Source organism: Phyllobates terribilis, unplaced genomic scaffold, assembly GCF_046119375.1.
Source record: "Phyllobates terribilis strain yellow unplaced genomic scaffold, ASM4611937v1 Scaffold_250__1_contigs__length_2853362, whole genome shotgun sequence".
In the NCBI taxonomy this organism is placed as follows: Eukaryota; Metazoa; Chordata; class Amphibia; order Anura; family Dendrobatidae; genus Phyllobates; species Phyllobates terribilis.
In genome coordinates this window covers 2,749,992-2,762,200 of record NW_027363010.1, presented here as the reverse complement: position 1 = coordinate 2,762,200, position 12,209 = coordinate 2,749,992, and the positions used below count along the sequence as shown (strand labels likewise).

Below are 12,209 nucleotides of genomic sequence, written 5' to 3'. Positions count from 1 at the left end.
TAGTTAAGAAGCCTACATGCCTAACAGGATGTGCCCACACTTCTTAGGATCCTCATTGGCTGAATAAAATGAAACTGGCTCATTGCATTATGGAAACTTCCGATTCCGGTATACGATATTGCAAAAGTATCGGAATTCCGATACCGCGAATATCGGCCGATACCCGATATTTCAGCATCGGATGCTCAACACTACTGATGACACATTAATGACGTTGCACCAGCCAGACTAATCAAAAGCCACGTTAGGGACCCCTCCAAAGTAAGAGATTTGCGAGCCTCCTATCCAGAGGCCAGAGACTACTGACTTGGCTGATGGATCGGGATCCCACAAATGAGTACACCCCTCTGTAAAAATAAATCTTTTTTTTCTGTTTTATTGTTTTCATATTCTTAGGATCATAACGTGTTTTATTGGTACTATTTTGGGATATGTAAGTCTTTTTGGTCATCCTTATTTTTGTGATAAAATGACAAATGTGTGTGTTTTTTTTGTTGGAATTTGTTTTTTATTTGATAAAAAAAAATTATTGGGAAAACAAAACCTGTTTTTCAACATTTTTGTAAATGATTAGTTTCACAACGGGAACACGCAATGCGTTAGTTGCATAAATAATCCATTAGTGCAGTTCAATGTCCAGCCTGTGTGTGTTATATTGGCAGGCCGCCTATTAGATGGGGTCTCCAGTCGGATCTAATATCTCCAGTGACCATGGCATGTAAGGAGTTAACGGAGCAGCGGCAGAGTGCTGACAGTGCACCCTTTCACTGCTGGGTCCCTGCTTGATGTGGGTAGTGAGCACTGTTGGATGGAGCCCTGGGATCATGATTCCAGGATGAAGATGCAAGTCCTAATGTCAATGGGCATGTTCCATTAGGAAGTGCTTTGACGGGAAGTGGTTTATCTACTACATTTTTTTTATCTTAACATCCAATATTATGAAAGCTTAGGGTTGATCTCTCGTATCAAAGGGTTTTTTAATCTCCAGCATTCATGGTATATGCACAGGATATGCCATAATAGCTGGATAGGTGATGGTGTTACCTCCCGGGCCTCTGCCTGTCAGGAGTACAGGAGTTCCACTTTGCATTGGCTAACATTCTGAAGCCCGCCATCCTGTTCTTGGTTAGATATGGGTACCCATACTCATCTGCTTTTTCTTTTCTTTTCCAAGGACTTGAGAAGGTTCCTTTACAAAAAACTTCCAAGGTACTTTCTTTCCATAGTTTTTCGTATGATTAATGATTGCTATTATGTAATTATATTTAATAATTTAAGACCTCAACTCCCAAGGTCTGAATAACAAAACTCCTGCCCTCCTCTCTCTGACGATACAGCCTGGTCTCTGGGGCCTTTATTTCTGATACCAATGCCCATGCGTTGGCTCGTTAACAATGGTCATTCTGATGTGAGGTGTGTAGTAAATTATGTCTATTACTAACATAACCTTTTGATTGTTGTTTTATTAGTGTTGAAGGACTTCATGCCATTGTAGTGTCAGACAGAGATGGGGTACCTGTAATTAAAGGTAAGGAACTAGAATGGACATGCATGTCTCGGCATGCAGTTCTGCTGTAATGTGGTTCTCTGCCCTTATACCCACTCTTACAGCTAGGTTACACACCTCAACTGTTATCTCAAACTTCCAAATTAATGATGCGGATATGATGAACCACTGGTGAGCCCACAAGCAACTATCTGACCAGCAGATTTGTTCCTGCCAATATTGGAACTCAATCTAATAATTTCAGCCATAATGATAATTGAGATTAAAGAAGTTGTCCACTACTTGTACATTGATGCCCTATCCATAGGATAGGACATCAATGTCTGGTCGGTTGGGGTCCCACACCCGGCACTCCCGCCGATCCGCTGTTATCGGTGCCGCCGGCTGTAAGTGCTTACTTGCGGAGCTTGGCCATCAAGTTGTAGTGGCCACCGCAGGGTACTTCACATTCGCCTCCTATTCAGTTCAATTTAATAAGAGGCGGATGTGTAGTACTCCACGGCGGCCACTACAACTAGGCGGCCAAGATCTGCAAGTAAGCACTTCCGTCCGGCAGCACCGATTACAGCTGATCATCAGGGGTGCTGGTTGTGGGACCCCAGTTGATCAGACATTGATGCTCTATCCTACGCATGGGGCATCAATGTAAAAGTAGTGGATGGGTTTATTTCCATGTTGAGATTTTTTTTTTTTTTTTTAAGCGGTTTTTGTAGCTAAAGCCAGAAATGAATAATAAATGGTAGATGTCTCTTTTTTTTAATCCACTCTTGGTTTTGGCTTCAAAAACTGCATCAAAATCTGAAGTTGGAAACCACTTTCATTATTTTTAAAAGGAAAAAGAGGGTGATATGAATCTTAATACAATTAGTTTACTTTATTTTTTAGTCCGCTTAGAGGACTTGAAAACCTGTGATCCTTTGCTTTTTCTATATACTGCAAAACTATGATTGCTCTATTTAACTGCCACTGCCAGTGATTGACAGCAGCGCCTAGGTAGTTAAACATCAGCGACTGGAACAAGCGCTGCTGCTGAAGACTGATGGTGGCTGTATAGCAGCCGGTATATGGCGCAAGCTGAGCCCCCTCCACACATGCAGACCCCAGTACGAACATACAGGTACATGCATTTGCTCCAGAGTTGTAAAGAGCCATGCCACATGACTTGGGCTATAAAGAAAAACCAGGACCCTCTATTTGTGTACAGCCATTTTGGGCTGCTTGTACCTCATCAACCAAAAGTAGGAGACTGGATTATAGAAATGTTCACATTCAAACACTTATTGCTGTTTTCTTTATCAGTTGCAAATGAGAATTCCCCTGAACATGCTCTGAGGCCATGTTTCCTATCCACATTTGCACTGGCCACTGACCAGGGAAGCAAGCTGGGACTCTCCAAAAACAAAAGCATCATATGTTACTACAACACGTATCAGGTAGGTAAGGCTGTAGACCCAGGACGGCTTTGTGAGCATCAGGTGTGATTATCACAATCGGTGGTGGTGATGGACATGCTCATCCCAACCAGATTCAAGTGGTATCATCTTCTGGTTTAGAGTTTTTTGGGGGCAGGTATTTTCGGGCAGGTCTGTCTGACCTGCTATACAGTTGGCTTTAGATATGTAGATTGTAAATATTTTCCAAAGTTCTCAAAGAGATTGTCCCAAATCAGAAAATCGTGATCCCTGGGTGCAGTTTGTTATAAAACGATTGTAAAATTGTCTGGTGTAAGCCACCCTCTTCCGGTCCGGTGCTGAGCCTCTCCGGCTGCTCCATGTGTCCAGTATTACCTGCGGGGCCGATGTCACATCAGCAGCTTGGCAGCCAGTCAGTGAGCTCAGGTGTTTTGAGTGGGGTGTTTTGTCTACACCGCCAAGCTACTGAGCTCTCTGATTTGCTGGTGTGCTGTCGACATGACGTCAGCGCTGCAGCCCATATCCGTTACCGAGAGCTATGGTGGAGACTCAGCCCTGCACCTGGGGAGGGGGAGTAAAGCGTGGGGTCCAAGAACAAGCTAAACCCTGATGAAACACTTTGTTTTAATTCCATTTGTTATGAGGATTGTGTGTAAAGTGCCGGTGTTAATAGACATATTAATAGGCCCATCCTCCTTTTAGAATTGCTGTTTCAGTCCTCATTGCACTGATATTAACCGGATCTCACTGTGTTTTCTTTGTGGTCCACAAGTCACTTTCTCCATGCATACCTCACATTACGGTTCATAGGGATCCATTGGAAGTGTTTTCCATGTTCATTGTACAGTAAAGCATCATTTACACAATAGAAAACGCCTTTAAGCAGCATGGAAATATGGAGGTTATAAGTATCACTTCATTTCTATTGTCTGTAAGTCATTGATTTGTGTTTCAGGTTGTCCAGTTTAACAGATTGCCGTTGGTTGTGAGCTTCATAGCTAGCAGCAATGCCAATACAGGTAGGCGTTCTTCTGTATTATTTACATTGTATTTACATGTCTAGCCCGATAAAAGGTGCAGTGTACAGTACAGACCAAAAGTTTGGACACACCTTCTCATTTAAAGATTTTTCTGTATTTTCATGACTATGAAAATTGTACATTCACACTGAAGGCATCAAAACTATGAATTAACACATGTGGAATTATATACTTACTAGATGGTGGCCCGATTCTAACGCATCGGGTATTCTAGAATATGTATGCGACCGACCGGGCGCAATTAGCAGAGCGGTGTTTAAATTTGGCGCCAAAATCGCTGATTGGTCGCGTTTGGCAACCGCGACCAATCAGCGAAGCGGTGTTTAAATTTGGCGGCAATATCGGAGATTGGTCGCGGGCGGCGGCTGCGACCAATCAGCGAACCGTGTTAGTGAGAACTGGAGAGCGTGTTTAAATTTGGCACCAAAATCGCTGATTAGTCGCGACCAATCAGCAGAGCGGTTTTTAAATTTGGTGCCAATACTGCTGATTGGTCGCGGTTGGCGGTCGCGACCAATCAGCAGAGCGATGCAGAGCGTTGTTTAAATTTGGCGCCAAAATTGCTGATTGGTCGCGGATGGCGGCCGCGACCAATCAGCAGAGCGGTGTTTAAATTTGGCACCAATCTCGCTGATTGGTCGCGGCTGGCGGCCACAACCAATCAGCAAAGCGGTGTTTAAATTTTGGGCCAAAATCGCTGATTGGTCGCGGGCGGCGGTCGCGACCAATCGGCGAACCGTGTTAGTGAGGACTGGAGAGCGTGTTTAAATTTGGCACCAAAATCGCTGATTAGTCGCGACCGCGACCAATCAGCAAAGAGGTGTTTAAATTTGGCGACAATACTGCTGATTGGTCGCGGCCGGTGACCGCGACCAATCAGCAGAGCGATGCAGAGCGGGGTTTAAATTTGGCGCCAAAATCGCTGATTAGTCGCGACCGCGATCAATCAGCAGAGCGTTGTTTAAATTTGGCGCCAATCTTGCTGATTGGACGCGTCCGACATCCACGACCAATCAGCAGAGCGGTGTTTAAATTTGGCGCCAAAATCGCTGATTAGTCACAGCTGACGGCCGCGACCAATCAGCAGAGCGTTGTTTAAATTTGGCGCCAAAATCGCTGATTGGTCGCGGCCGGCGGCCTCAACCAATCAGCAGAACGGTGTTTAAAATTGTCGCCAATCTCGCTGATTGTTCGCGGCTGGCGGCCGCGACCAATTAGCAGAGCGGGGTTTAAATTTGGCACCAATAATGCTGATGGGTCGCGGCCGGCGACCGCGACCAATCAGCAGAGCGGGGTTTAAATTTGGCCCCAATACTGCTAATGGGTCGCGGCAAGCGACCGCGACCAATCAGCAGAGCTTTGTTTAAATTTGGCACAAAAAACGAAGATTGGTCGCGGCCGGTGGTTGCGACCAATCAGCAGAGTGAGGTTTAAATTTGGCGCCAATACTGCTGACTGGTCACGGCCGACAACCGCGACCAATCAGCAGAGCGGTGTTTAAATTTTGCGCCAATACTGCTGATTGATCTCGGCCAGCGACCGCGATCAATCAGCAGAGCGTTGCTTAAATTTGGTGCCAATCTCGTTGATTGGTTGCGGCTGGAGTCCGCGACCAATCAGCAGAGCGTTGTTTAAATTTGGCGCCAATCTCGCTGATTGGACGCGTCCGGTATCCGCGACCAATCAGCAGAGCGTTGTTTAAATTTGGCGCCAAGGTCGCTGATTGGTTGCGGCTGGCGTCCGCGACCAATTAGCACAGCAGTGTTTAAATGTGGCAGCAAGATCGGTGATTGGTCGCGGCCGCTATTTAAATGTGGCGCCCAAATCGGTGATTGGTCGCGGCCGCTATTTAAATGTGGCGCCCAAATCGGTGATTGGTCGCGGGCAGCGGCCGCGACCAATCAGCAGAGCGGTGTTTAACTTTAGCGCCAAGATCACTGATTGGTCGCGCTGTCCGCACGCGACCAACCAGCGAATCGTATTGGTGAGGAGCGGGGAGCGGAATTGTATTAGTGAGGACCGTACCTCCTATTTGAGGCCAATCAGCTGGGAAGTCTCCTAGGTCAGTGTGTATCACCGCTTCTGCAGGTTCTTCCTGGATTGTGAGAGGCACTTTTTCTTGGGGTTTCAGTAAATCTGGACACAATTTTAGGTGGTCCCTGGACACTGTTGTAGATGTTTTTCCTCCATCTCGACTGATTAAGCATGTTTTCTTGTTGTCAAACCTTGACGGTAACACAGTGTAGGGGTCTTTTTCCAACTGGTCATCAAGTTTGTGGTTACGTCTTTTTTTTTTCAATACTGTTTCACCAGGTGTGAAAGGTTCTGCGGGTGCTTTTTTGTAAGACTGTCCTTGACACAAGCTTGTACTCTTCTGTACTGCTCTTGTCTGGTCTTGTCCCAGTCTTCAGTGGTCATATCAGCTTCAGGCTCAACAACACCAAGCTCCAGATCCATGGGCAGCTTTCCTGGCCTTGCCCGCATGAGATATGCCGGAGTGCAATTGGTGGAACTCACTGGTATATGATTATACTGATCCACTAAGTCAGGTAGTAGGTCTGGCCACTGGTTTCTCTCCTCAAGTGGTATGGTCTTTAGCAGGTCGATGATGCTGTTGTTCATCTTTTCGCAGAGACCGTTGGTTTGTGGATGGTACGGTGTAGTTCTGATTTTTTTACAACCGTAGAGATGACAGAACTCCTTGAACAACTCAGCCTCAAAGGCCGGGCCTTGGTCCGTCAGCACCTGCTCAGGGTAACCATAGGGTCTGCAGAAATATGCTTGGAACGTCTTTGCTGCTGTCTCTGCCGTCAGGTCTTTGACGGGGGCGACCACCAGGAAACGTGAGTAGTGATCCACCATGGTCAGAGCATAGGAGTACCCTGACCTGCTGGAGGACAGCTTGACATGGTCCAGGGCCACGATCTCCAGGGGCCGAGTCGTCTTGATGGGTTGCAGGGGTGCCTTCTGGCTGCTGAAGTCTTTTCTTCTTAGGCCACAGGGTCCACAGTCCCGGCACCACCTCTCAATAGAGCTGCGCATTCCTACCCAGTAGAATCAACACTTCAGCAGGGTCTCTAGCTTTTTCCAGCCAAAGTGCCCCGCCTGATCGTAGTAAGCTTCTAATACCATCTGGATGTCTGTCTTCGGGACCACTATCTGCCATACCATCTCATGAGTTTTTGGATTGACGTATCTCCGGCACAGCTTCTCACGGTAGATAAACAGCCGGCTTCTTTCGTTCCACAGCTGCTTTGCTTGCAGAGACGCATCCTTCTCCAGGGAGGCACCTTCTTGGGTTATCAGCTGTTTGATGCAGCTGACAACCCGGTCGCTGTCCTGGGTCTCTTTCCAGCTGTGGTGAGTCAGGGGGTTTAACGTCTTTCCACGCTGCTTCCTGGAGGCTCGTTGCTCGTGGATCATCCCATTCCGGTGAAAGGCAGGTAGCTCAATCTCTTCCAAGTCATCCACTTCTTCTTCTGTGTCTGACTGGTGAGGCATCCTAGACAGGGCATCGGCATTGGCGTTCTTGCGGCCCGCCCGGTATTTGATTGTAAATTGATAGTTTGACAGCCGAGCCATCCATCGTTGTTCCAGTGCCCCCAACTTAGCTGTTTCAAGATGGGTCAAGGGGTTGTTATCAGTAAAGGCAGTGAACTTACTGGAGGCTAGATAGTGCTTGAACCTTTCAGTGATGGCCCAGACTAAGGCCAGGAACTCCAACTTGAAGCTGCTATAGTTCTCTGGGTTCCTCTCAGTCGGGCGGAGCTTCCTGCTTGCGTATGCGATCACTTTCTCTTGCCCATTCTGCTTCTGACTTAGAACAGCGCCCAGACCTTCGTTGCTGGCATCTGTGTACAGCAGGAACGGTTGGCTGTAGTCAGGGTAGGCTAGGATCTCATCACCTGTCAGGATCTCCTTCATCTCCTGAAACGACTGGGCTTGCTCCTTACCCCAGTGGAATGGGGGATTTCTGCCTTTGGGGGACTGTCCTACCAGGAGGTCTTGCAGAGGAGCTGCTTTCTTAGTGTAGTCCTTAACGAACCTCCAGTAGTATCCGACTAGTCCCAAGAACTGACGCACCTCCTTGAGGTTTTTCGGCTCCGGCCACTTCTGGATGGCAGTGACTTTCTCCGGGTCTGGTGCTACCCCTTCCGGACTGACAATGTGCCCCAGATACTGTACCTTTCTCTTGAGCAGGTGGCACTTTGAGGGCTTCAACTTCATCCCGTACCGGGACAGTGACTCAAATACCTCTGCCAGGTGCTTCTAGTGGTCCTCGTACCTTCTGGAGTACACTATTACATCGTCCAGGTAAAGTAACACAGTCTCAAAGTTGCGGTGTCCCAGGCAGCACTCCATCAATCTCTGGAACGTTTCGGGGGCATTGCAGAGTCCAAACGGCATACTGTTGAACTCGCAGAGTCCCATCGGGGTGGTGAAGGCCGTCTTCTCCCGATCCTCCTCAGCCACAGCTACTTGCCAGTAACCACTAGTGAGGTCAAGGGTGGAAAAGTAATTTGCAGACTTTAAGGCAGCTAGGGACTCCTCTATGCGTGTTAAAGGGTATGCATCTTTATGTGTAATGCGATTTACTTGACGGTAATCTACACACATTCTCATGCTCCCGTCCTTTTTCCTCACTAGCACTAGGGAGCTGCCCAGAGACTACAACTATCCCTTATCACTCCCGCCTTCCTCATGTCATGCAGCATTTCTTTTGCCTTCTGGTAGTGAGCTGGGGGTCTAGGCCTATAACGTTCTTTGATTGGGGAATGGTTGCCTGTGGGGATATGATGTTGAACCCCCTTAACCCTCCCGAAGTCAAGTGGATGTTTACTGAACACCTGCGAGTATTCTTGAACCACCCGGTGTACACCCTGTCTTTGATGGGCAGGAGTGGTGTCTGTCTCAACATGGAGCTGTTGACACCAATCCTCCACCTGAGTTGCAGGGTCATTATCCTCTACTTCATCTGGTGAGGTTAAGGACTCCGCCTCGTGAATGCAGTTGTTATTGACAGCATGTAATTTGGCAACAGTGGCATAACGTGGCAGTTTGACCTCATCTTCCCCTAAATTGAGAAGACGAACAGGCACCCTCCCATTACGTACATCTACCACTCCCCTGGCGGTTAAGAGCGTGGGTCTATGTTCGGAGCAAAGGGGTTCTACTACCGCCTGGTAGCTCTGTCCTCTAAGACCTATAGCAGCTCTACACCAGATGAGCATTTCATTCATTGGGGGGATGACAATGGGTATAGGGTCTGTTACCCGCACGTTACCGATTTCACCATCTGTTAACTTTACTTGCTGTTGATACATCAGGACTCGGATTTCCTTCTGCAGTGCCCTTCTCTGTCTCGGTCTGGCAGTGTCGGCGATCTGTTGGAGCAAGAACACAACTTCTCCCAAACAGTTACCAGCAATGTTAGTGCCAAGTACCATATACGGGTTAGCGTCATCAGGATTAGTCTCTACTACAATTAGTCCTTGATCCTTCGGCTCCACTCTCCCCACCTTTACAGTCACATTCTTAACCCCGTGTAGGTTAAGGGGGAGTCCATTTGAGGCGTATACAGACAAATTTGGAGCTGGCGGACGTAGGTCGTCCGTGGACCAGAACCTCTTGTAGAGGACTTCAGGCATGATGGTTACCTGAGATCCTGTGTCCAGCAGGGCATGCGTCGGGATCCCGTCCAACACAATGGACAGGAAAGGTCTTCCTCCGACGAACCTGTTGTACCAGTCTGATGGGCCTGGTGAGGTTACTCCTGGGTGTCGGCCCTCGGACCCAGGGTTTTCTCGTTTAAAGGACAATTCTGGGCGATGTGTCCAGTCTTGCGGCAGCAGTAGCAGGCAGGGTCCTTCTGTGGACGGCGCTGGTCACTGGTCCTCGGCGAGGGCGGTGTTGGCCTCCTCCAGGGGACATCCTCAGGGCTATCGGCTAGCAGGATCTTCCCTCCTTCCTCAGGCTCCGTCCGCAGCTGTAGAGCACTCAGCACAGTGGTCAGGGTTTTGCTCAACTGACGCACCTCAGAGCGCAAACTGTCCAGTTCTTTAGGGGACTTTGCTGGGATTTTAGCTTCAGCAGCCACTGGGGAAAAGGTGGGTGTAGCCGGTACTGGGGTAGCCCCACCCTGGTAACGTTGGATGACATTTGTTTCCAGGGGCTGCAGTCCTTTTACAGCCATGTCCTTGAGGTTGTCAAAGGTGGCATCTGGATGATCCAGGGACCACCAACGCACAGTCCTGCTCTCCTCTGGAGACCTCAGTCCCCGGACAAACTGTTCCTTCAGCATTTTGTTCTCATTCTCAACACTGGTTGGACTAACCTGGTTCAGAGCCCGCAGGGCCCCTTGAAGACGCCAGGCGTAGTCCCGAACATTGTCCTCTGGTTGTTGGGAACAGCTGTAGAACGTCATCCGGAGGTCCGCCTCAGTAAGGTCCTCAAAGACAGTCTGTAGTTTTTGAAGTATTGCGGACACTGACTGCTGGTCTGCGGCCGACCATGTTTCCACTTCCCGTTCCGCAGCACCGGTCAGTTGTCCTAATACAACGGCGGCTCTTTGTTTACCGGTCATGGAGTACATATCTAAGATACCACATATCTTCCGTTTGAATCCATACAGGGTATCTGGTTTGCCGTTGTACTGGGGGAGCCACTTTGCTCCAGGAATGTAAGGTAAAGTCATAGGAATTACAGGTGTTACAGGCGCTGCTGGTTGAGCGGCGGCTTCGGCCTGCTCATCGTCGGGCGCGGGTTGAATATCAGGGACGTTGGCCAGCATTTCGGCGTTCTGCTGCTGCTCGTCGGACATCTTGGCGCCCCCCTAGTTAACCGTGGCCTATCTTCTGGTTTTTCTTCCGGCAGGCCGCAGCTCCGCAGGTAACGGTCGTCTTCAGGACCTTGCGTCGCTTGCGTCCTACGTCAGAGCGTTCAGCAACACCCCTTATAGGACCTGGCGCTTCTCGCTTTGACGTCGAGGCATGGGGCGTGTCCGGGACTTCGCGCTCTTTTGCAGCTACACCCCTTATTTTCCAGCGGTTACGCCCATCTTCTCGCTCAGCGACCCAACAATGGCGGCAATCTTCACCACAACTTTACGTACACAGTTCAGAATAAAGGCGCACAGTACCCGGTGGCAACGGGCACAACACCTCATCGTTGCAGCGGGCACGCAATCCTGTTCGTGACGCCAAGTTGGAGATGACTCGCCCAGGGGAATGGGGACGACTCGGTACCCGGGCCTTTAGCCTGGCCTTTAGGGATGTCGCGGTGGTCGGCTCCCGTGCCCGTACCCTGGGGTCGCTCCTTTAAAAGGGTTAATAGGTATTTGTGAAATTTGTTAAAGTTATAAGAGTTCGTGATGCCACCGGTGGCTTCTGGTGAGGATCACCAGCGCTGCTCAGTCCACTGAGGCTGATGATAAGGCAGCTCGATGGTATGGCTCCCCACAGGTGGAGCTAGGCCTCAGGGCAGTGAATGAAGGGGGAATGCAGGACAGGCGAGACCCAGCCGGGTCAGAGCAAGAACAGGGACAGACACGATAGTCACTTCAGTACCTTTTACTGATGGAAATTCAGGCACGTCCCGGAGCACTGTAGGGTGAAGGGTGCATATCAGGATCCTCCCCAATGAGCAGGTGTTAGACCTCCTGTTTCTTGCTTCTGCGTAGTAAGTTTCTGACCTGCCTGGAGCTAGGCCTAACTTTGTCTCTGTCCTGCGCTGGCTGACCTTGTGGTAGGGCCTTCTCTTGGAGTGCATGCTCCCGACTTACGGGGCCTATGTGTCTCCTGGCTCTGTTACGTATCAGCACTTTAGCGATCCTGGGACTTGTAGTTCTCCAGGGATTCCGGTTATATCTTACTGGGTCATGGAGTCACCAGTAAATATTCTGCAGTAGATGAGCTGTACATTATAATATTCTGCAGTAGATGAGCTGTATATATAATATTTTGCAGTAGATGAGCTGTATATTATAATATTCTGCAGCAGATGAGCTGTATATTATATTATTCTGCAGTAGATGAGTTGTATATTATAATATTCTGCAGTAGATGAGCTGTATATTATAATATTCTGCAGTAGATGACCTGTGTATTATAATATTCTGCAGTAGATGACCTGTGTATTATAATATTCTGCAGTAGATGAGCTGTATATATAATATTCTGCAGTAGATGAGCTGTATATTATAATATTCTGCAGAAGATGAGCTGTATATTATAATATTCTGCAGTAGATGAC

At 48.5% G+C, this 12,209-nt stretch overlaps 1 protein-coding gene across 1 annotated transcript; it reads left to right on the top strand.

The window, feature by feature from the left end:
• The first annotated feature begins 1,042 nt into the window (after positions 1 to 1,042).
• Positions 1,043 to 3,990, top strand: LOC141218893 (ragulator complex protein LAMTOR3-like). Its single transcript, XM_073665943.1, has 5 exons — positions 1,043 to 1,209; positions 1,470 to 1,528; positions 2,807 to 2,940; positions 3,875 to 3,938; positions 3,983 to 3,990. The coding sequence occupies exons 1-5, from the start codon at positions 1,133 to 1,135 to the stop codon at positions 3,988 to 3,990; spliced, it is 342 nt and encodes a 113-aa protein (XP_073522044.1). The 5' UTR covers positions 1,043 to 1,132.
• The last annotated feature ends 8,219 nt before the right edge of the window (positions 3,991 to 12,209 follow it).